The sequence below is a fragment of the Manacus candei genome, unplaced genomic scaffold (assembly GCF_025592945.1).
Source record: "Manacus candei isolate 608988 ecotype Guabito, Panama unplaced genomic scaffold, ASM2559294v1 h1tg000067l, whole genome shotgun sequence".
Taxonomy (NCBI): domain Eukaryota; kingdom Metazoa; phylum Chordata; class Aves; order Passeriformes; family Pipridae; genus Manacus; species Manacus candei.
Genome location: NW_026138115.1, coordinates 14,955,052 through 14,979,597, shown reverse-complemented (window position 1 = coordinate 14,979,597; position 24,546 = coordinate 14,955,052). Strand labels below are relative to the sequence as shown.

Here is a 24,546-nt window from a genome sequence, read left to right as displayed (position 1 = left end):
TTCTCTGATACGAAATCTCCAAAGAAACGAGTCCGAAGAAAAGCAAGAACACACTCTCGACCTGTCTCAAATTAGAGTGCCTGGCCAAGTCCCTTACTTGTGATTTACCTGGACTCCCTTTCCTCGTCCTCCCCCTTCTCGGGCGGCAGACACTCCTGCCCCTTCCTAACTCCCTCTTTTCCCTCCAAAGCAGCCGCTCGCTGAGCTCCAGGGAAGCGCCAGCCCTCGCTCGCAGGCCCGGTAGCTCTCGCTGTCCGTGACCCGCGCGGGTCTGGGGAGCCCCGGAGTCATTGTGCTGCGGGAGCCCATCGTAGCTGTCAAGGCGCAGCGCAGCTCGCCTCGCCGGCGAGGAGAAGGGTGAGGAGGGTCACAGCCCCGCGCCGCGACAGCGCCCGCCCGCCCTTCCCGGGCCGCCCTGCGGGCCCCGCACGGCGGGTGCGGGCGAGCGGCCTGCGGGGCCGGGGCCGCTCCGGAGCCGGGCGGGCGCCATGCTACAAACCAAAATGGCTGCCCCGGGGAGGAAGCCCGGCCCGGGCCTCCGCCAGCACCGCCCGCCGGACCTCGCCCGGGTACCGTCCCCAGGCCACGACCACCGGCTCGGCCCTGAGGGCCCGGCCGGCGCGGGCAGCGCTGCCCCCGCATCCCGCGCGCGGCCCGGCCCCCGCAGCCCCCCGGGCCGGTCCCAGCCCGCCCGCGCCCCTCGTACCTGGAGCTCGGCCCGCTCCACCTCCCAGTGCGCCCTCTCCATCTCGAAGCGAGCCCACTCGTGCTGGATGTAGTGCAGGATCCCCGGGATAGTGTAGTGCTGGGGCCGGGACAGCTCGGCGGGGCCCGCCGCCTCCTGCCCGGCCGGGGCCGCGGGGCCCTGGGGCTGCGGCTGTTGCCCTCCTCCTCCGCCGCCGCCGGCTCCGGCCCCCACGCAGCCCCCACCCGACTGCAGGTTCATGTTCCCACCCGCCTGCAGCGGCGGCTGCTGCGGTCTCGGGGCGGCCGCCATCCCACCGCCTCCTCCGGCTCCAGGGTGCTCGTCCATTGTCTGCGGGGAGCCCTCCTCCTCGTCCCGCGGCGGGGGCCGGGAGCAGGGGCCGGGGAGGGGGCGAGCGGCGCTGGCTGGGGCGGGGAGGAGGGGGCGGGCCGGGCAGGGGGGCTGCGCCGAGCGGGTGCGGGTGTCAGCGCAGCGCGGAGCCGCCGCCAGCCGCCATTACAGCCCCGCGGCCCTCCCTCCTCCCACCGGCCGGGCGGGGAGCGAGCGGCGCCTGCCGGGAAACGCGGCCCGGCCCCGCCACCGCCTCCCGCGGCCGGGGCGCCTGCGCGGAGGGAGGTGAGCGCCGGGACGGGGGGAGGGGGACGGGCCCGGGGCCGGGAGCGGGAGCGTCTTCCCGCTGTGGAGGCGGCCTCGCCCGCCTGCGCCCGGCCCCGCGTCGGTCGGTGCCGCGGCTGGCGGCCCCGCGCGGGTCCCGTCCGCCCCGGGTGACCGTGGGAAGCGGCGGCGGGGATCGGTTCTCTCCGCGCCTCGGGAGTGCCGAACGGCCTCGGAAGAGTCGGCGGGAATGCGGCCGGGCCGGGGCCTAGGACCCAAAGCGGCCCGCAGCCAGCTTTAGGTCAAACACTTAAGTTTTTGAGACTCAGCGCCGTTTAATGGTGCCCTGAGTTTGCCCTGCAAGGAGGTGGTTTTAGAATAGATTTGTTCAATTTATGGTATGTTTCTGGAAGCTGGCTAATCACCAGAGGGTCATCTTCATGATACCTCAGTCGTGTTATGTGTAATGTGTTCCGCCCTGGATGGGAAGGAAGAGTGCACCATATTTGTTATTCAAAAGTCTTTTCCACGTGACGAAGGTTTTGCAAGTAATTACTGGTCTGTTTTGTCTGGCTCGGTTTTGCCAGTGATAGCAATGCAGTGTTTGATGCTGTATTTTGGATATGGTGAAGTTACCTCAGTTGCACAATCCTACTCTGAAATGCAGTATTTACAAATTATTGACACATCCTGTTTGAAATGATCCATAGGTCACCCACTTAAGATAGCCCTTCAGTTTTGCCTCTCATCAAAGTATTTACATGCTGTGCTCATTAAGTAAAAAAATTGATAGTTTCCTAAATATGGCCCATTCTTGACAGAGCTGGAATTCTGTTAATTACTGAAAAAAAAATACTCCTTGTCTCAGTGCTGGTGTTTCCTTTCTTTACTAATTTCTGCTCAGGTGTGTGTTGATGTTTCAGTTAGTTCATCCAGTCCTTCCTTTTTTCTCCATTAAATCATTTCCTACTAAAATGTCATTGTACAGTCTTCCTGATTCCATATAGATTAGGCCATCTAAATCCAACTCCCTTCCACCTCAGCTTACTTCTTTTGTCTACTGACAGTACCTAATCATTCTTAAAAATTGCAACTTAGCTCATAACTAGTGTAACCTTTTGTTTAGCTCGAATTGTATGGGACATTCCTCATTCCTGAGTATGTGGGAGTTACTGCAGTTTAATTCCGTTACTATATTCAGCCAGCATTTTGACAACTCAACAGCAAAGGAAAACTTTTTTTACTCTTTCCTTCCTCCTTTGACTTCCCTAGGTTAATAAGGTTGCTTTTGTAAAATCCTTGATCCTGAAATTCAACACAGTGTTTTATTTTAAACCCACATAGATATGCTTGATTCATCTTTGGAAGAATGTGCACAGTAATAAGCTCTAGAATACAAAGATTACTTCTACTGATAAATAACATTACATGTGACTTTTGTTAAAGCCTTGTCCACAGTCAGAAAAAAAGTAGGAAAACTAAAGGTTCTGATTATGGGAGCGGTCTTCATTTGCTACATGGTTTTGTACAACAAATTTATAGCCAGGAAGCTCAATAAACATATATATCACAAATATTTGTTCCTGTGCTACACCTGCTTTTGCCTCTTGCCTCTACTATTTGGCCATTTTTTGATTTTCATTAATGTTTTAATTCCATTAATGTTTTACTTGCTCTACATTTGGTGAAGGGCCTGGAGGGGAAGCCATATGAGGTCATTTGGCTTGTTCGGCCTGGTGGAGACTGAGGGGAGACCTCATTGCAGTCTGCAACTTCCTCGTGAGGGGAAGAGGAGGGGCAGGCACTGAGCTCTTCTCTGTGGTGACCAGTGACAGGACCCAAGGGAATGGCCTGAAGTTGTGTCAGGGGAGGTTTAGGTTGGATATTGGGAAAAGGTCTTCACCCAGAGGGTGGTTGGGCACTGGAACAGGCTCCCCAGGGAAGTGATCACAGCACCAAGCCTGACAGAGTTTAAGAAGCATTTCAGTGATACTCTTGGGCACATGATGTGACTCTTAGAGATGGTCCTGTGCAGGGCCAGGAGCCGGACTTGATGATCTCTTTGCGTCCCTTCCAACTCAGGATATTCTATGATTCTACACTTAGTACACACGTTAAGTGCCATTAGATCTCTGCATCCAGAAAATCAACTTGTTTAGAGATATTGCAGTAAATTATTTGCATATAGTTCTATCTAACATTTGTTTTTAATTCCTGGTAAAGCAGTTCTGTAAAATATGTAGTCATGCATTTCTTCTTTTTGAGATTTGATCTCTTATTTACATTCTAGCTGAGAGCTCTAGAATATTGCAAACTGTTTGTAGAGTGCAATAACTAAAATGCTTCTAAATCTATAGACATCGACTGGAGTGGTTTTAGCTAGAGAGACACACGACTAATTTGAATTACAGCTATACTGCAAGTACAACTCAAACTTAGGTTGTGTTTCTTTTTTTATGATTTATGTATCGGAGTATGCATAAATATTGGTGAAATCATTGACAAACTAAATTGAGTGCTTGTGTCTATACTGGAGGAGTAATTAAAAATATGTTTAAAATATGTTTTATATTACTACATGGGAATCAGCTGGGTTGGCCTCACTGGAGACTTAAGATCTTTATATCCACAGAACAGGTATTGCAGGCTTTGTCTCTCTGAGAGGTCTCAGCCAGTATCTGAAAAGACATCATTTAGGGGTGTGACTCAAACAGGGACAGCTTACTTTGAGGTGTCTTATGTGGTTATGCAGCCTGCAGAGCTGACATGTTCTGGAAACAGATCCTGAAGCGGTGTGAGTCACACAAGCCAATCACCATATGAGTTTTCTCTCATAGATATTTATCTGCAAGAGATACTTTAATGAGGGTGAGATCTAACACACTGTAATAGTGCATATTTAAATCACAGTAGTTAAGCTGTATGTCGTCTGTGCACATGCCAAATTATCCTTACAGAAGAAATACTTTGTAAGGGTTCTACTCAGTTACTCCAGAAGGTAATTTCTTTTGAAGGAAAGTTTGCAATTTCAAGACTTTTTACATCTTCCCCAAATGATACCTTGTGAGGTTTTTTTTTCTAGGGAGTCTTTGTTCAGAGACAGAGTTTGGTAGGTGTTTTGTAGATTGGGTATGCAGGATATGCAGGAAGCATATACCACAGGCTATTCTGAATAAAATTTCTAATGCATGGTTGACTGTGATGGGGAGAGTTGGACTTGACAGTCCATCAGGATCCCAATAGTCTCTTCCAGTCTTCGGTTCCTAAGCGCATTTGTGATGCAGATAGTTGTCCAGTGACCTGGAATGAGACAGCCTATTCAGTTCTGACAAACAGCCTTCAGATACTAATGTCTTTTCATTACTAAAATGAGCAAAATAATGGCAGAGATATGAAAGGCTTGCATCTTGTCACCAATTCCCTTGAACCATTGGATTCTGCGTTCATAAAAGCATCGTAATTCATGTGTATGTGCATTGATACACACAGGCATGTGCGTGAGAATGCACAGGAAAGCACGTAAGAGTTGTATCAGAAGAAACGGAGCTGCCTTTGTAAGTGGAATACTGATTATTGATCATAAAAGGTAGCTTCTCAAATATATAGAACTTGAAGAAATGGGAGTTTCTCCACTCATCAACATACACAGATAGGCTTTTGTTTGTTTATTATACTTCACAGGTTTCTTTACATCTTATATAAGTTATATGCATCTTATATAACTGAGATTAGCTCAGTTGATATGGTGCTAATAACACCAAGGTTGTGGGTTTGATCCCTGTATGAGCCATTCACTTAGGATTTGGACTCGATCCTTGTGGGTCCCTTCCAACTCAGAATATTCTGTGATTCTGTGGGTTCTGTATATGCAAATCTCACTTCAAAATGTTATCTGTATCTGAAAGCCAAGATGAAAAGAGAAAAAATAATCTTTGTTTGCTAGAAACAAAACTCAGTAATTTTCTTTTTTTTGCCTAAATGTGCAAGCAAACATTTTTATTTCTACAAGCGATTTTCTTCAGATAACACATTTGAGTGCTACTGTGGTTCTACCTGTTACAACTTTTTTTTTTTTAATCTATTCTGGGTAAGACCATTTGTGTGGATTAGAAAAAATAATCTGGTCTAAAGTATATTCATATGTAAAACAATCCAGGCCATTCATAGGAATACATGCAGATCCAATAGTCAGAACATCAGAAAGGGATTAACCATGTACAAAGATTAGGTTAATAAAGGAATAATTAGGATTAGGGTCCAATCCTCCAATAAGATCATATGTATCAATTTTTGTATGTTTTTCTGTCATATATTGCTTAACAGTAACTCAAAGTACTACATCTCTGTCAGTGCTCTGAGATAGTTTACTCTTCTCCTGTTCTCAAGTCCTGCTTGAATATGCACATATATAAGACATGTTAAGCCTTATGTTGTGCAAGAGAGGAGCCCCAAAGAGAAGATACAAGGACTCCCTGAAACAACATCTCAGCCTTGGCCATATTGATCAGCATAACTGGTCTACTCTGGCCTCCAATCGGGAGGTCTGGAGACACACCATCTATAACGCTGCTGTTTCCTTTGAGAACACACGCAGGATCACTCTCGAGGAGAAAAGACAATGCAGAAAGAATCGTGCCTTGCAGAATATACCACCTAAGGAGTCTTTCTGCTGTGCCTTTTGCAACCGATCTTGTCTATCTTGCATTGGCCTCTTTAGCCACCAGTGTGCTTGCAGCAAATGTGGGTAGTGCCCTCCTCAAATCTTCGTTCGCGAAGCCTAGCCGTGATGATGATGATGATGATGATGATAATGAAGCCTTATGTTACTCTTCTAGAGTGGATTTATGCAGCTTGCTGATTTGTGAAAATAGGACTTACGGTCCTTGGTCCAATTTATGACTAAATTATTAAAATAGTTTGGAAACAACTTGTTTAAAACAGACACCTTGTTCATGCTTCAGCAGTGCCAAACACAAAGATGAAGTGTAAAACTAAGATGGAAAAAGAAAGGCTGTCTATGTCACTGTCATTATCTGTTTAGCATGGAGAGACATGTTTTGCAGCTGGGTAGGAACAAAGTTTTTCTTCTTCTGTGTCTGAGCTTGATTAAAACAATGGGCAGCATTTCTTTGATTGTTTCTCTTTCATGCCACAGCCCTTTCTTAGGTAGCTTTAAAGCTTCAGATTCCTTCTGTTGTGAGGTTGGCCCTTGGTAGAGGGCCTCACTCAGAGCTGGAAGGAGTCATTCATTCTTATCCTTAGTTCTTTGAAGGTTTGTATTAAAAAATGACTACATCAACTCACTGTTTCACCTTTATGCTTCAAAATACAAAGACATTGCAACTGTAACTTCAGGAGGCAATACAAAACAGAACATGGAAAAAAAAAAGAGCCACATATTAAACACAGTAAAGATTGTATAGATGGTACTCTCCCATTTAGTCATAAATGTCAGCCTACCTGCCATCCAGCAGTGAAGATCCCATTATACATTTCCATCTGGGCCCTTTTTTGTCTTAATTACCTGGTTTATTCTTTCTCAGAGACCAACTTGTGCTGATTCAGAAGCCCTGGGTGCAGTGGACAAGGTGTGTGCACCACTGCAGCAGCACTGACCAGCATCCATGACTCTTCTGTTGGAGTGACTCAACAAAAGTGCATTCCTGAAGAGACAGGCAAAGGTGAGAATGCTCTGAGACTGTCACGATTTCAAACAGATTGTCCTGAGGATCCATCCTGGACTAAGCATGTCACTTAACTAAGAAATGAATTCTCAGTATCAAGTCAAATTAGTAAAAATACATTTGAAACTACATATAGAAATCTAAACTTCTTTGTATATGGAGTAAACCGTAGTACACTGAGGAAAATTACATCTGCAGCTTATTCTTTTTTCCATGCTTTTCAAAACATGAAAGATGTCAGTTGTTTAGCAAGCAGATTCTGATACGTGCTGTGCTCTTTTTAATACGCTTTTTCATTGTACATTGCATGGGGTATATTTATATTCTGGAACTATATTTCAGTGGTGTTGTGTGGATTAATATTTATTTAGATTGAGATTAAGCTCTTTTAAATAATTAACATGAACAGATTTCTCCTTAGCTATCAAAGACCCACACTTAGCTTTCATTAAGTGCAGAATTTACCTTTTGCATCAGTGTGGGAAATTAGACAGGAGAAAACTGATTTCAGTGGCTCCTGGTCCAGCTTAAGATGTGTGCTGATACTGCAGATACCCAAATATTTGGGAGTCTCTCGTTCTGCAAGAATGGTCATGTGCTGTGGCCCATGCATTTCCCTTTGTTGTCTCTCCCTTCAATATGATATGACGATGGTATGAATGTAATTGTTAAATACAAGTCAAGGGAAAAATAGTGTTCAGAGGCCACTTTACTCTTAGGAGCTTTGTTAACCTTCTGGTTTAGTATTGGGTAAATTTCTGGTAATGTTTTCCAACCAGTTAGCATGCAGGAACAAAATGGTGAGTAGATTTATAGTTATGAAGAAGTAACTGATTACTCCTCCAATTGCCCAAATCCCACAGAGAAATTAATTTGCCTGAAAATGTGAAAGCTGTTATTTATTAGATAGTTTGTGATTAGTTGGGGGGGGGGGAAATGGAGTTTTACTCATGGGATGCATGCAAAAGATTAGAGATTTTTTTTCAATATTCTGTGTTTTGGCAATAAACTCAGTCATAAATATATGCAGATCTGGGCTGACTAGCTTTTAGGAAGTCTTTACTCCTATGTATTATTAGTCTTTTTTTCCCCTCCTCCCAACAGAAATACTTTTCTTGATTCCTGCACTCAATATTCAAATCTACCACTGAAATCAACAAAAAAGAAATGATAAAATTTTTTCTTATGGTTAACAAGCAAGGTCAAACAAGACTGTCTAGGTATTATGAGCATGTAGAAATTAATAAACGGACAATGCTGGAAGCTGAAGTGATCAAAAACTGTCTCTCCCGTTCAAAGGATCAGGTAAGTTCTGCAGTTTTTATTTTATCCACATCTCACATCTTTCATGTCGATAATTCTGAAAACCTATCAGTTTCCATTGCAGGTCATTATTTCTTTTGTACCCGTGAAGAAAAAGACTGAGTTTCTGGATTTTGGGTTTAGTCAGTTGGACTGTTATTCTGCATTGAATAAATATGTTTTTCTGAGGCTTAAAGAGATGTTAGAGTTTTGTGTATCACTATTGTGAAGGTTCCTCTTGTTTGTTTGCAGAAACTCAGAAGTCCAGAAAAAACTCATTTTATCCTTTTACTATTTATTTAGAGATGGATAGAGAGATATTACTGCTGCTTTGCCAGAATGTAGTAGGGAGAATACTAACAGCTCCAAGTTTAAATAAAGATTTTTGGATAGAGGATTACAAATTATGAAAACACTACCTAAAGCACAGGAGCATTTGGAAACACAAATTTTTAGGCCTCAGTATTAGACTTTTTTATTCAAAAAAAGTGTTCACACTTTCTGCAAGAAAGTCAGAAAACTCAGAAGTTGTGAAATTTCTTAGATGAAAATTGAGATTTTCATGGCTCACTTTAAAAGCACCAAACTTTTGCACATTGACTTGAATTAGAGGGAAAATATGTGACTTGGACTGTGAATGGGGTTTTTTGGTTTGTGTTCTGAAGTCAGCTTCTTTATTTTTAATTAATTATGTGTGTTCTTGCGCAGTGGTCCTCACATACTACACTCTAGCAAACCTCAGAAAAAACAGCAGTTCTTATAAAGTACCTTAGTCTGCAGACTTGACAGTGGCTAAAGAAGTTAACCTTCTCCTACTGCTCTTGCGAGGGCATTTCCTACCCCAGGCTCCAGCGCAGGAGCTGACGGCGCTGCCGCTGCCATTTCGGGGGCCGAGCGAAATGACAGCGAAAGAAAAGGCGGCGGCGCGTCCTAAAGCGGCGTGGAATGGCGCCATCTCCTGGCTCCCGGCCTGCTGGGAAACATGTCAATGCCCCCTGAATCTGAAAGTCTGATATTCTTAATTTTTACTTTAGAATTTTGATAATTTTTAAAATAGAAAAATTACCTTCAGGGCTCTTTTTGGAAGGGCTGTATGTTCCAGTTTTTCCATTTAAAAAGTGGTGGCATGTTTTCTGCCAGTAGATGAAAAGTGTTGTGTAATAGTTATCCTACTAAATTTCTTTCAAGTCAAAATCGTTTGATAGATCTTGGGAAATCCATTGTTCTTTGTGGGTCTTACAAACCTGAAAGCTTAGTCTCTTTGAGCACTGTGCTTTATGCTGTTGTTTGCTTAAAGGACAGCTGCTATAGTTGACTTGTTTTGCTTCTGCCTAGTGCTCTTTCATTGAGTATAAGGACTTTAAGCTGGTGTACCGACAGTATGCAGCCCTTTTCGTAGTTGTTGGCATCGACCAGACAGAGGTAAGAAATTATATACCCTCTTGCAATGAAAGCTTATAGTGTTTCTCACAGGCAAGAGCTCAAGTCTTCTTCCAGTACAGAATTTTTCAATAGCAATTAGAGAATTTCAAGGAGTCATTGTGGAAAAAAACCAAAACAAAACAAAAACCAAACCACTCCAAACAAACAAAAATGCTCCCACATTTTTATTTCTGTGAAATAAAGAGGTATAAAAGCAAATGAAGTATATTTGACTTCAGTCTTTAGCAGTAGACTTAACTATTATCATGAGGTAGTCTTCCTGAGCCTTGTATTGATTCTGTTTTCCAAATTTATGTTTGATTAAACACAAATTTATGTGGGGTGGAGTTTCTCAACAATTGTTAGCATTACAGCCAAATCAGTTGTCTCATTGGTGGTGATTCCCCACTGTTTTTAACCTCCTGGGCCAAACAACAAATTCCCATACTGTTCAGCTAGAAAGATGCCAATTTATTTTCTTTTTTTAAAAGGGAAAAAAAGAAAGATATCTGAAAGTTGACAAGTACTGTTATTTCATTTGTTCAGGTTGTGCCTGTGAGGCTTGAGTGTTTACACTGATTCCCGGTTCCCAGAAATTAATTCAAAGTTTACTATTAGAGACCTTAACAGGGTGGTGTGGAAAGTAGCACTGATTACCACAGTGTCTTCAAGTCAGGGTTATAATGGCATGCAATTTGGGGCAAATTAATTTGGCTTTGCTACAGAAATCGCCCAGCATAGCCTAGCTCTGTGCTCCAGCTGGCTGGTGCGACTTCAGCATAACCTAGTTAGGTGTTTCTGTCCGTATATCTGACCTGGGCAATGGTGGAACAAAGGATGCACTGGAACAGCAGCATCCTGGGAGAGACAGACCCACTGGGTACTGCAGTGCTTCCTTGGGTGGCCGGCCTGAAACTTCTGCCCCAAGCACTGCCCAGCTCTTGGCACCTCTGCTGGGTAACGACATTGCCTCCTGCTGTGGTGGCCTGAGCTTCTGCACTTTAGTGCAGGTTGTCTTATGTTATCAAGTTGCTTTTCATTCACCAGGAACTGAATTTACACAAAGAATGCTATTACATTTTCTAGATATTCATTTAATATTCAGTTGTTTTTAATTTCAGAATGAGATGGCAGTATATGAACTAATTCATAATTTTGTGGAAGTTTTGGACAAATACTTCAGCAGAGTGGTGAGACACTGAATCTATTATGAAACATTTTTCTCTTTCAAAGCTTTAGTGAATGTGTCATTTCAGGGAATAAATCAAAGGAGAAAATAATTATTTAACATTAATTTAGAATTTTGAATACTTTAGTATAAATATTATCACAGGAGGGGGGATGAAAGCAGGATGAATTGATTTTTCAGAGAAGTAAAAGTATACGTAGGTTATAAATCATCAGACAAGGAACACCAGAAGTACTTCTGTTAGAAAAGCATGTTTGTATGTGCTATAAAGTTTCTTTGGGTCATGTATTCTTATTTTAGCCATGGGCATTTTATATGTTTTAAAGAAATAAAGAGGTTTTTCTTTGCAGTTCTTTTATGCAGTTCTTAGCATTACATTCTCCAGATGAATTTCATTTATGATTAAGATGGTGTAAACATTAAGCAGGGAACTCATCTCACTGAACAAGATCAGAGGGATGGAGCGAAAGAAACCCAAAAACCAGTCTGTACTTGTAGTCTCCATATTGTTGTCATGCAACAGTGGATATCTGATAAAACAGCTATTATAGAGATAGTAATTTTGTTAAGGATTCAACATCAGACATGGCTCCAGTTAAAATGACAGTTCCTTTTGGTGGGAGATTTGTTTGCTTGCTCATTTTTACAAAGTTTCAAAATACAGCATTATAATCCTGGTTAGAACATGTGCTATTTAATATATGGCTTTTAATAGCCTTATTACAAAAAAATTTCAATTAACCTATACTGAAATGTCTTGGATATCCCTCTCAGAAAAGAGGACTGCGTGGTTTCCTCTGTAGTCCATGTACTTGAGGGTATTACACTGGTGACTGTACAATCAAGAGATCAGTATGCAGGGTCTGTAACTGGTTTCCTAGTCCTAGTACCACAGTGGGCATGGCAGAGGTCCCTCTGTGAATTCAAGGACATGCTTGAAAAAGTCATCTGCACCCTTCACGATTTAGATGCCTGGGAAATGTTTTAGGCTGTTATGTCAACTGATGCCGTACCAGCCCACTGAAACTGCTGGTACTAAGTGTATCACTTTCTGACTGCACTGAGTTCAGAATCTCTCTCTTAAAATTGCTGATTGCAGTCCCAACCCAAGAAGTGATAACCAGGAATGGAATTTGATCCTCGCAGCACAGGAATGCACAAAAAATTTAGTCACATCTTATTTATCTAATTGAGCTAATAGTTGCCAACCACTTCTCAAGTTTTATTTCTTCAATTAAAGCAGAACGAAAATAGATGTAGTTATTATACATATAAATGTAGTATATATAATTCCTTGACCACACATATAACCCAACCACTGATAGTTGTTAGAAATTTGCTAGTTCATCATACCACAGGGGTTTTTTATATTTTTTGTAGCATATCATGTTTGAGACTAGAGGAACCTAAAAGGGGACTGGTTAAGGAAATCTCATGCCATTCAGTGGTTCTATTTTTAGTAGCATATAACATGATAAATGACAGAGCACTGAAGATGAGAGCTATAATTCTAGCTGGGGTTACTGGCAGTAACCACAGAGCAAGAAAGTATAAATCTGTACTATTACGGATTAATTTAGGATTTGCAGAATTTTAGCAGAATCCCAAATTATGATGGTGACAACAGGGACAGAACTCTGGGAAAGGAACGAACATCTGTCCTGCTCTAGAAGGACATTTTGTCATCTATTATTTTTAGGTTTGTGAGCTTTAAACACTCTCACATACTCTATTTTTATCTAATGGATTTTAAAGAGCTTGAATTCAGATATGAGAACAAACATTAATGGAATTAGGGGGAAAGCTTTCAAATTTGTGAGATGTAATTCTGAGTCCCCTTCACTTTTATATGGCTACCCGCAGAAAGCTCTGCATATTGTTCAGAATTCCAATGTCTTCAATTGCGTTTTAATGCTCAGGAAACTTAAACTGATCAGGCTTTTAAAATACAATTTTTGTGATGCATTAAAGACTTCTAATTGAAGAATGGCACAGTCATGCAGCAGAGGCCTGTAGAACAGAACTAGTCCAGTTTAGAGCATCTTTAGACCACAGAAGTAATATCAGTTTTACCAATAAAACGTTACCAGTATTACTCTGCTTTAAAACCAGGGTTAGACCATGAATGAAAACCATGTTAGCAAACTGAATTCCCTTGGTAGCAGATAAAGATTCCCTCTTTTAGCAGAGACTGGGGAACCTCCACCCAACTGTGCAAAATATTAACTGCTAAGGTTGTGATTAATTGTTTCTAAGTTTAGACATTTAACTGAGGCACCTAAGTTAGCAGTTTGGTCATGCTAGGCTCCCGTTACTGGCTGTGGAGACCTATGAGTATCTCGAGAAAGTGAGTCATGCCTCAAGCGTGTCGACTGTTGAAGATCTGCATCTCTTCTGGGGACTGCAGAGAGACCACAAGGGCTTCTAACTCAGACATTTTGGTTAAATGAGTAATACTACTTGGGGTAAATCCAGGGCAAAAACAGAAGGGAAATGATGACTATGAAGAACTGTGTTGCCAGGGCTGCAGAATACTTAGTGCTAAGTGTCCAAAGCTTGGAGTTGCCTTCCCTTTCCTAATATATGTAGCCACTACTACCCCAGCCATGGGTATATACAATGTCTAGATTTTGCTGTTGAAATGATCTGCAGCAACATATTTAACTGTGTGAACTTGGCATTAACATCCTGGGTTTTGCAGAAAGAGGAAGACAGAATATAGGGCAGGAGCTGCCATGATTAGAGCTGCTAGTTTTCCACCCACGCACTCAGATGGCACTGCATATATTCAAATTGTTACTTGTGGGTGACCTCAGTGGTTTTTTTTAAGTAAAACATTAGCTTTGATTACACAGGCAGGTAACATATGTAAGGCAAAGCAGTGTTGCAGGAAAGAGCATGTAATTGTCCACTCCAGACCAGAAATCTGAATCGCCCTAAAATTTTCTATACTTATTTTGAAGACTTTCTTTATCCTTTAAAGGGATGTGTAATGTTTAATGATTACAAGATGAGAGATCATTTAATCTGAGATGAGAGATCCAACTGTAACTAATGACTGTCTATCTCTTTCCCTTGCAGAGTGAATTAGATGTATCCTTTTCAGTATCAGAAATCCGTTTGTCTGTCTCTTTTTGCTGTATAATCCAGTTCATACTGTCTTCATAGCACTAACTGCCAATCAAGACAATGCAGAGGTTTAACCAATTTTGCATTTAGAGTAAGTAGCACCATTTTGGCACCCTTCTGAAAGCATGACTGATGTTCACAATGTCACCTATTTAAATCCTCTATCATTAAGATAAGCCTAGTTCCATTTAAAGTAAGACAGGGAGAACTAAGTACATGAAAAGTTATATTCATAGGGGAACTTTCAGGCTTAACTAATTATTACTTCAGGGTTTCACTTTTTTTCTTTAAGTTTACAATAAAATAGATATTGAAATGCCTGCAATAATAACTGAATGTTACAGCTGTGTCTTGAGCCAAATAGCAGTAGCATCATTGTAAGATTATGTTTGCACTTTGATTTTGCTTCATGAAACCAAGAGTTGAGTTTTACTTTCTGTATCTATGAACAGAGAAAGACCTGAGAGGAGGAAATTTAGGAAACTAGGCATTGCCACAGTTACTGTTTTCTTTTTCCACCCCTCTGCTTACAAAGCTGTATTTTCATGTGTATGATTAAATAAAATATGATTTAAAACTAAACCCAAATACAAACAAATACTAAAATACAGTTTTGAACAATTAAACACAAATATCAAATAAATAAAACACAATACTGGGTTGGAAGAAAATTAAACCAGGAGAATGTATCACAAACAGTCTTCATTATCAGTTCTTCCAATCCCAGTGCCTGCTCACTCTACTTTAGCAATTCTTACACTTATGTTTGTTGTTGGTTAAATGCAGATCTGGTACAAAGAGTTTCAATTATACATCTGAAATACAGTTGCCATCCTGGAATGAAATACTGTCATGTAATTTCATTTATTTATTTTATTTAAGAATTACAACTTATGAAGAACATGGGAAAATTCTGTCATTTTTCTTGGAATTATTCTTCCTTCTTTATTAAAAAGGGAAAAAACAAACCAACAGGAAATAATTAATTTCACTTTTGTGAATATTTTAATGCTTGCTACTTGCTGGAACTGTCTCATTTACTGACCTTATATATATATATATATATATACTGTGTGTATTTCCTTCCTGAAATTTATGAAATGCTGTGGTATTAGTATAAAAAAACTTAAATTCACTGATATTATAAAAGAGCAATAATGACATTTCAGCATGAAGGGACTCTTAAGGTCTCTGAGTGACTGTAAAACTAGATTTTTTGTATTCAGATATTATAGTTTAGGATTAGAACTATGTGTACTTGTATATGAGCTTTGCTGAATTAGAGACTAATCTGATCTATTCGGTAATTACACATAAAAAGAATCCCCTGTTTCCATATGGTGTATTTAAGTCTGCAAGTGTCTAATTATCTTAGATTGTTTGGTGTACTGATGATTCTAAATTCTGTTTGCCTCTGGTCATTGATTTCCTACCAAGAAGAATTTCCTGTAGTTCTATGCTTAGAGCTAGAGCTCCCATCAGCAGCCCGTTCAATTGGCTGCTGAATATCATGGAATTATAGAATGGTTTGGGTTGGAAGGGACCTTCAAGATCATGTAGTGTCAACTCCCTTGCCATGGGAAGGAACACCTTTCACTAGACCAGGTTGCTCAGAGCTCCATCCAACCTTGCCTTGAACACTCCCAGTGATGGGGCATCCACAGCTTGTCTGGACAACCTGTGCCAGTGCCTCACCACTCTCACAGTAAAGAATTTCTTCATAATATCTAACCCAAACCTACTCTCTTTCAGTTTGAAGCCATTCCCCCTTGTCCTATCACCACATGCTCTTCTAAAAAGTTCCTCTCCATCTTTCTTAAATGTTCCCTTCAGGTGGTGGAAGGCCCCAGTTAGGTCAATCCCTAAACCATCTCTTTTCCAGGCTGAACAATCCCAATTCTCTCAGCCTTTCCTCATAGGGAGAGGTGCTCCATCCCTCTGATCATCTTGGTGGCCCCCTTCTGGACTTGCTCCAACAGGTCTACATCCTTTCTGTGCTGGGAACCCCAGAACTGTACACTGTACTCCAGGTGGGGCCCACTTCTTCAGCTTGTCCAGGTCCCTCTGGATGGCATCCTGTCCTTAGTCTGCACTTTTTGGAGAAGTTGTTGCATTATATGCCAACACTAATGTTTGCAATGGGTGCAATACGAGATGTGAATGATTTCCATAGAAATTTATCTAAGGGTCTCATCTGCACGATGGTGTAAATATAAATATTTGGAAAACAGGAGTGTGCATTAGTAACTTACTTGATCACAGTGGAAAAAATACTGGAAAAACTCATATCTGATATTTCTCTCCTTCATATGGATGACATATGAATGGCATATGTAATTTTACCATTTAGAGGTGCACTTTTCTATGAGACACATTTCAGGAACAATTTTAAAATGAAACATTTTACTTCTCTATATGTACAAAGTAATTTTCCCATTTAGGAAGAAGAGCTTTTCATAAGTTGAAAGGATACCTAAAATATTTGAAATGAAGTGAGATGCCCTCAGTATTAAATGTAAAGCTGAGGTGTAACTGTGAAGAAGTGGGTTGTTCAGGACTGTATTTTTGACAACAGCTTGAATAGCAGACCCAGAAAAACAATACAGAGTCTGGGCAAGTGTCTTAGCTGTTATTGCAGTGCAAGCAATAATTCATCAATCCGCCTTTCATAACATATAAGGTAATATCCCCACCTGGGATTAAACCATTGCCTTTCCCAATGGTCTCACACAACCTCCTATATTCAGTACAGTTAGCTTGGATACAAAATAGCTGATGGAGAAAGTACTGTGTCTGAATGTTTGCAACAGTGAAAGCCCAGTAGCATTTACAAAATCTTTGTTTACAGACTACCCGGCAGGAGACTATCACAATTTCCTGACTCTGTGCTATTATTTTTGTGTACAGATCCATAGGAAGTTTATTTTAAAAGTGGTAGTGGCTATTCTATAGAGCCAGTAGTGTTTACTAACATGAAAAAAATAGTAGGAAATTACATGAAATCAAATCTAAAGACTGAGACAATTTTGAGATGTCCCTGGAGCCCATACGAAGCCTGCAGCACATGCACTGATTCTTTCAGCTTCCCAGACATAGGGCATTACCCCACTATTCCTGGCAATGCAGCTTCAGCTGAGGCAGGACTACAGCTTTCATTTATGTCCACACCCCTGAATTCACCCAGGGCACCCACAGCGTAGGTTGGATCATGGCCTGAGTCTGGAGTCAGCTGTCAGGAAGGACATCTTGAGCATAAGGCAGGGAGTGGGTCCAATCTGAATCCTGCCCAACAGGATTCATACATCACATTGATATGTATGACACAGGCATGTGTGATGCTTAACAATGCATGAACAACTGTGAAGTTATCTCATGTATACTGCAAAAATGAACACTGATTAGCTACTGTCCAGCTAAGTACTTTAGAATAGCCAGTTTTTTACAGATGGTTTCATGTGTGAATTTGTGAACCATTTAGCCATTATATGACGTTCACTTTCATTTTGAAAGTCTGTTGCACACTTAAGAGTACCTATGCTGGAATAGCATAACATTTCTAAAGTTGTTCAAATTGGTTTTAAAATATCGATAAGTAGTGTTGTTGGGCCAGTTGAGTGAACAAGTACTGAAACTGTCCTAGGGGTGTTGTGTCCTAATGTGTTAATAGCACTGGATAAGCCTCACTTTGTGTATAAAATAAGTGGGTGGAGTTTTTTTGTAGCTCTAAAACTCCAGCTTGGATGGTGTAGGAACTACGTTCTTGCTATGATGATGACAAAAGAGACTATAAAAATGAACGTGTTACCACAGCAGCTTTATAGAGAACAAAATGCTAGTAAGTATGACTATTTTTAAAATTACAAAAGGTGAGTTTTCTATTGCTTGAACTGGTGAAGCAAAGTTTACTTGGAGTCACATTATTAACTTAAAGAAGAAACAGATACTTATGTTCCCCTGGTGAGAAGGGGGGGGAGGGTGCTCTAGGACAAAGCATTTGAGGAATGTTGTCTTGATCCAAAAAAGCCATTACATTCCACTGCAACTAGCTACTGCTGCTCCTCCTAGGATAGATAAGAAACTTTGGTATAGGGAATGCTTTCATGTGAATCAGTTTTATTCTTCAGTCCCCTGCGGGATAACACTGAGAATACAGTGTATTTAAGGAGTGAGAAAACTCAATGATGAATTTATTCTGAGAATTTATAAGGATGCTATGCAGTTTGTACAGATCCACAGGAAGTTTATTTTAAAAGTGATAGTGGCTATTCTCTGTAACATAATTGGATGAAATGGAAACTTATAAGGATTAGCTTAAAATTAGCTTAGTTGTTCTAGAATTTCACAGAACTTGAAGGCACCTTTGTCACCTATTTAATATCAGCTTAGCCTTTGAGGAAGAAACAGAAAGTATTTCAGGTTTCAGTGTGTTTAATGTGCCTGCCATTAAATAGGCTAAAAGTCACTGAAAGTGAAGGTTAGCAAAGTTAAATCAGAATATGTGACTGTAGATTAAATAAAGAAGCAACTCCAACTAATTGCTCGTTGAAGATGAGTGTCCAGGATAGAAATCACGGTTTTGTAGTGCTGTATATTCAGTAGCAAACCATCTGCCCCATACATACCTGTGCTGTAATCTACAAAGCCCTTGTTTGTGCTCCTGGGTGTGTTCCATGATCACAAGGTGTTGGCTGCGCTTCATCATCTGTTAAGCCTGGGCACACCCTTAATTACTTGCCTGGAAAATCCTGAGAGCTCTTAAAATGCCTCTATATGAAGAAGTTATTTATCACATCCAAGTCCTAAATGTGCTTTTTTCCTTTCTCCCTTTCCTTCCTCTCTCCCCTGCTCAACTGTCTATGTAATATTTCGGGGAAGGAGACAAAATACTTGTGTCACATTTACTTCCTCTTAGTATATATCATAAAAACTCTTTGTGATAGTAGAAAGTACCAATAATGTCTTTAAGAAGGGCAGTTCTTAAAGTTGCCAAAAGCAAGCATTACATGTAAAATGCCAGTTGTGTAGATACCATTTACTTCCGCTGTTTGTTACACAGTCACGGCAGCGTTGCCAGAAATCTGTAAGACAGAGCCAGGGAGGGCTCACCTTTGCCCAGGCTGACATGCAGGGATTAACATGTATTTTCTTCTGCATATTTGTTTAAAAACTCCTGTTAACCCCTACATGGATCTAGTGAAAGTCCCTTAATCCTCTTTTGTGGGTAGCCAGGATTCCTACTGGAAGCAGGACCTTAAATGACAGCTCTGGGTGGAGCACACGGCAGTGCACACACTGAATACAGCTTTTCCCTGTTGCCAGCTGCTGAAACTGGTTTGCTTTGCTGCTCTTACCTGGGTGTGGATCTGTGACTTCAGGGCTTTAAACCCTGACATTTGGGGTCACTTGCCAAACAAGTGACAGGTGGGAAGGACAAGCCTTGCTGAAGATCAGAGATCTGTATCTCTCTCTCCCTGGGCAGAGCATTCAGATGTGAATGGCTGAGTTGTGTGTGTATGGCAAGATGTAACCATAGAGCATAGGTGACACTTACAGGAAGCAGAAAAGAGCCAAGGTTGCTCCCTGTACAATCCAACAGTTTGCCAAGAACAGTGTGATGAAGGGAGGTGGGAAGAGAACTGAGGAAGGAAACTGGGATGTTAGGCTGAGGGTAGATGGTGAAGAATGCTTTGGGACCTTCCAAAATCAAGTTGATAGATCTTTCCAGAATGGTATTAGTATCCCCATTCAAACTGCAGATGAAATTACTGGTTCTGGAATGATGACTGTGAGCTGACCACATCACAGTGGGAAAGAAATCATACCACATTTCTGCAGTGGAATAGCCCCATCTGGAAATAACCTGGAATGGCCCTGGAGGGGAATTGACATCTACTGAACCACATTGGGTTTGAGTGGAATAGCTGAAAGATTCTTACTGGTGTGTTTTCCTTTGATATAGTATTGGCTCTTCCAGAAATACATCAGGGGAAAAAGCAGTGCTAAGTGTGATTTAAATGTTTTCTTAGACATGATGCAGAAAAATAAGATGGGAGTGGCAGGTTGCTGCCTCATCATTGATCCTGGTTGGTCCACTCGTCTGGTTTTTAGATCCTTGGAACTGTCAAAGGAAGAGGAAGGTCTGGACTCTGCCATGGGAACTGGGGCACTGTGAATCAGTGGTAGAGTGTAAAAATTAAAAGCCAGGAGGAGTTGGCTTTATCACTTGTTGAAACATGAATGGAATGTTGTCTAACTTCCTTAACAGATCCTCTAGCCCAATGCAGAGCAGTGCCAGGGGTGAGCACAAAGCAGCAGAACAGCTGTCTTCCCAAAAATTCTCACATTACTGGAATAAGGAAATCGTAACTTCTCAGATTAAGTTTGTCTTCAGTCTTTAATCTGCCAAGCAAAGTAAAGCTACCACCTTTGCCTCTGGCACCACAGAAATGGTGACAGTTGTAAGGATAGCACTGTTCCTCAGTACTGACAGCACGAGTCTGATTTTTAGAAGGAATTCAGGCCTATGGTCAGGCTCAGGAAGAAGCCTGATATTTAAAATACAACTTAGAAATAACTTAGGTGGTTAAGGTTAGGCCAGCAACTTAGAAGCTATCTGATGAACCATGGGCATACTCAGGATCTTGTTGACAACTATAGTTTGTCACGTAACGGTAACTAGTAGAAAAGCTATTTGGGGGCCTGAATCCTGCTCTTGCACATACCCACACATGCTGTACACTTGGTCAAGCAGAACACTTCTGCTGGAGCAGCAGTACAGTTGCTTCCCCTTCTGCACAAAAACACGGTAGCACTGAGTTCAGAGCATTCATGGCAATTTGAAATGATAGAGGAAGGTGACAGCCCGCTAGCTGTGGTCTCATCAGTTTGACCATTCTGCCTGAACAGGTTCAGATTCTCCTTTTCAGCTCTTAGAAGGGTGGTCACACACAAGGCTGAGATACTCTGTGCCCCTCTTCTTGCTTTAGTGTATGCAGCAGAAACAATCACCAAGACAGGAACAAAATCTTCAGCTTCTCTCATTGCCAGGCCAGACTGTCATACTTATGAACTTTTACAGACAGCAGGAGAACCTTAAGCATAGGGAAGCTGGTGCAGCTGCTACCAACTCAGCTAAGCTTGCACACAGAGAAAAGGTGGGTTTGGAATTCCCCATGCTGAGGACAGACTCAGCCTCTGTCCTCTGTAGGTTTCAGGCAGGCAGCATCTCTACTGACATTTAAAAAGAGATCAAGCCAGTCATCATGACCTGAAGTAATGACTTGGGTTTCTGCATCCAAGAGAAAGGATCATGGAAAACTCCCTCTCTGCATTCCCAAGTACAGGCTTCAGGCCTGGTTCTCTAGAACCTGTACCTTGTTTAATGGGTCTGGCAGTCACCACTCATTGTGAGAAAAATAAGGCACCTAACTCAGGTTAAGGAATTCCCTTCTCAAAGTCAGGTGCTAAAAAACAAGGCATGGAGATGTTCGATGTTCAATGTTACCTAACAAATCCATTTCTTGACTTCAGCCCAAGACTGTTCCCTTGCATGAGCTTATGCCATTGCAGCTCCAGTGGTTTACGCTGTTGTCTTAAACCCCCACCACTTGCGCTTCCCACCTAGGAGGAACAAATATATACAAATATGTGGCTCCTCAGCTGTTGTCATACGCAGTTCACAATACTCCCACTGTTCCTGCTCTTTGGTAGGGCAGTACAGCTGACTGCCGAAGTCAGATCCACTAGATCCCCTTCAGTGCCTGAGTCATAATCAAAAAATTAGACAATTATATCACACTGGGCAAAGGAAAATGCTGATGCCTTCAAAAACCTGGCTCTTACAGCTCCAATGAGTAGCAGGGAAGTCCACTAATATAAATACAAGGACTAGAGCAACACCAGGCTGTCTTCCTGTGTTCAGTCCTTAGTGTCAAAAATAGCATGATGGGCAGAGAAGGAACTCAAGAGACTCATATCAAAGTTGGGCAAGAAGTGTTGAGAGATGCATTTAGAAATTACTGCGCAGTGTCTTGCTGGCTCTACTGCAGTAGTCCTCCAGACACATCCAAGAATTACAAGGCACAAATGAAGGCAAAGTGGATCTGCTGAGCACAGCGGAGAACACATTTAAAAAGCAGCAACAGGTGGCAAGCAAGGCAGATGAAGCGTTATTCATGCCTCTGTATATGTATGTGTATGTCAGTGAGGCACAACAGATGCACCCAGCAGGCTGGTTTGCTGTGCCCGTTTCCATTTCGGGTTCTGGTGATAAATGGCAACATACGAGTCTTTTTTCACTCCGTAACCCTTTGCAGTTGTTCAGTGGATGCACCCAGCACTCGTGTCTGCATGAATGCAGTCATGGATCACGAATGCCCACCACTTAATACCTGAGTGGGGCCTGTCATCGGGGTTTTGAGACAGATGCTGTTAGATAATGTTAAGGAAAGACAGACATGGTTATGGGCAAATTTCATATATCACAACTGTGATGTACTGAAGCAAACTGAACAAATACATATTGCTTCAGATTATTTTCTTATAGGTGAATATTAGAGATAATAAATATATTTTAGAAAGTATTTAAAATATGAACCATTTATTTACTTTTGCTCTTCTTTATCAGATTTATTGTTAGATCAATGACTCAACTTTACGTATCAGCATATTCCTCTTAAGCTATTTCCAAGCAGATCAAATAGTATTAAGTAACTTAGGGTAAGGAAAATTTCAGAATCCAATTTTTAAGAATTTGGCAACTACTTTTCTAGGAAGAATGCAGAATATTTGCATCTTCACATTCAAGGCTGTTATCCATGAATAACATTTTATATCCAAACGATACATGGTACTCAGACAGACAGTAAAATTAACCACCTATATCTAAGTTTAGTTTAGTTTGCTTTTACTACTGTGTACTAGTATTACTACTGTATTCCAGGAGAGGATACTGCTGGGGCTTCAACTTTTCTACTACAAACTTCTGACTGCCTTGTGATCAGAAAAAAGTGTCCACTGAACTGTTTCCCTAGCTCTATTAAAATAAACAGCCAAATAAACTAGAATAAGTTAAGAAACACCTATCTTTGTAAATTTTGGTTAAAGATTTAGGTGCCTAAGATTTTTTCTGAATGTATCTTCATGTTGTTCAAAATACACTTAACTTGAAATGTTCCTAGATCATGTTCAATTTGGACAGAGTGCACATAATTTTGGATGAAATGGTGCTAAATGGTTGCATTGTGGAAACAAACCGGAACAGAATTCTCGCCCCTCTGTTTGTGCTTGACAAAGTGGCAGAAAGCTAGGAAGATGCAAGATAGGAAGACGCAAGACTGACTACAGCATTCTACAAAAGATGGCGAAAACATCAAGAATGTACTGACAGCAGTTTTCTGATGTTGCAAGACTGACTCATGCAATACTCAGATTAGTTGGAAAATATTTTCCATTTCTCCTATAATCTGTGTACCTAATGGGAAAGATGCAGCTAAACATGTAGATGCATTTGGATGTAGCTCTACTGACCCAGCAGAAATCTTTCTAGAATGGTCAACAGTTTTAAAAAGGACTGCAGACGAAGAAATGGAAACTTACCAACCAGGTATAACATGGTATTACATAGCATTGTGCCAGACCTAGAAGACAGAAAATATAGAAATATAAATTCTGAGTTTCAGTCCTTCCCTTAAGCATCAACTTAATTTATTTTCAGTTCTGTAACTTCTATGACCACTTTTAAAGTAGATTCATCCTTCATCAAAAAGCTGGTTAACTTCCCTTTGCCATGCAAGTCATGGATACAAAAGAAAAGTACAGATATATTTAGTATTTCTGCATACCGTGTAAGTTGTAACTAGAAGTATTTAGCACTTAAATATTATAACATTAATAAAAGATAATTCAAATCAGAAGTTTAATGATCTTTTATCATGTTGGCTTCATAAACTACACAGACCTTTTTCATTTTGGCACACCAGTGTATTTTTTTTCTTTTGTATGTGCTATCCATGCATCAAGATTAAAACTTTTACAAAAGATGAGTAATAAGATATGCAAGTTTCTCAGTACCAGGTAGGTACCAAATCAAATCTCCCTTCTTGAGCAGGAGGCCATAGCTACACTGACTTGCATTCACAGGCATACAGCATGCTGAGCCACACCTGCATGCTACACTGTAAGTCATGGAAGAGTCAGCAGTCCGAGCTTACTTCTACTTACCCTTCTACAATTATCTGGTTCCTTCTTCATAACCTTCACCCCAACCCCAGGAATAACTTGATACTGAATGAGCATATTCTGTGTGAGCTGTACGTATGAAAGCACATACTGGTCACATAAAAACTGCACCCAGAAACCAGGGTCTAAGGAGCAAAGAGTGTTGTGAGAATAGTCCACATGGCTTTAACACAATAACACATTCAGCAAAACAAGATGACATTGGGTCTGGAGCACATAGCTCTATAAACCTGTGTACAGGTGTTCTTACTGAAGCACAATAGGCACAAGAGTGGGCAGGA

At 41.3% G+C, this 24,546-nt stretch overlaps 2 protein-coding genes and 1 long non-coding RNA gene across 8 annotated transcripts in view; 1 reads left to right on the top strand and 2 right to left on the bottom strand.

Annotated features, from left to right (window-relative positions):
* Positions 1-1,216, bottom strand: part of STRN3 (striatin 3) — a 63,562-nt gene extending 62,346 nt beyond the window's left edge. For all 4 annotated transcript variants that reach the window (XM_051806257.1, XM_051806259.1, XM_051806260.1 and 1 more), the window contains exon 1: positions 707-1,216. In XM_051806257.1, coding sequence (XP_051662217.1) covers positions 707-1,033 — 327 coding nt within the window. In that variant the 5' untranslated portion in view covers positions 1,034-1,216. The remainder of the gene's footprint in view (positions 1-706) is intronic.
* Positions 1,187-24,546, top strand: AP4S1 (adaptor related protein complex 4 subunit sigma 1). 3 transcript variants are annotated; one of them, XM_051806302.1, is made up of 7 exons: positions 1,187-1,321; positions 6,844-6,981; positions 8,089-8,289; positions 9,622-9,708; positions 10,830-10,898; positions 13,979-13,990; positions 23,206-24,546. In XM_051806302.1, the coding sequence occupies exons 3-7, from the start codon at positions 8,152-8,154 to the stop codon at positions 23,332-23,334; spliced, it is 435 nt and encodes a 144-aa protein (XP_051662262.1). In that variant the 5' UTR covers positions 1,187-1,321; positions 6,844-6,981; positions 8,089-8,151; the 3' UTR covers positions 23,335-24,546. The 3 variants fall into 3 exon arrangements, with proteins under 3 accessions (XP_051662262.1, XP_051662260.1, XP_051662263.1); XM_051806300.1 differs by having other exon boundaries at positions 13,979-14,002; XM_051806303.1 differs by lacking the exon at positions 13,979-13,990 and having other exon boundaries at positions 10,830-10,895.
* LOC127479402 (uncharacterized) lies at positions 4,121-6,897 on the bottom strand. The gene is made up of 2 exons (XR_007907548.1): positions 6,825-6,897; positions 4,121-4,600 (listed from the first exon to the last, which is right to left on the bottom strand). It is a non-coding gene; the product is annotated as an uncharacterized LOC127479402 (long non-coding RNA).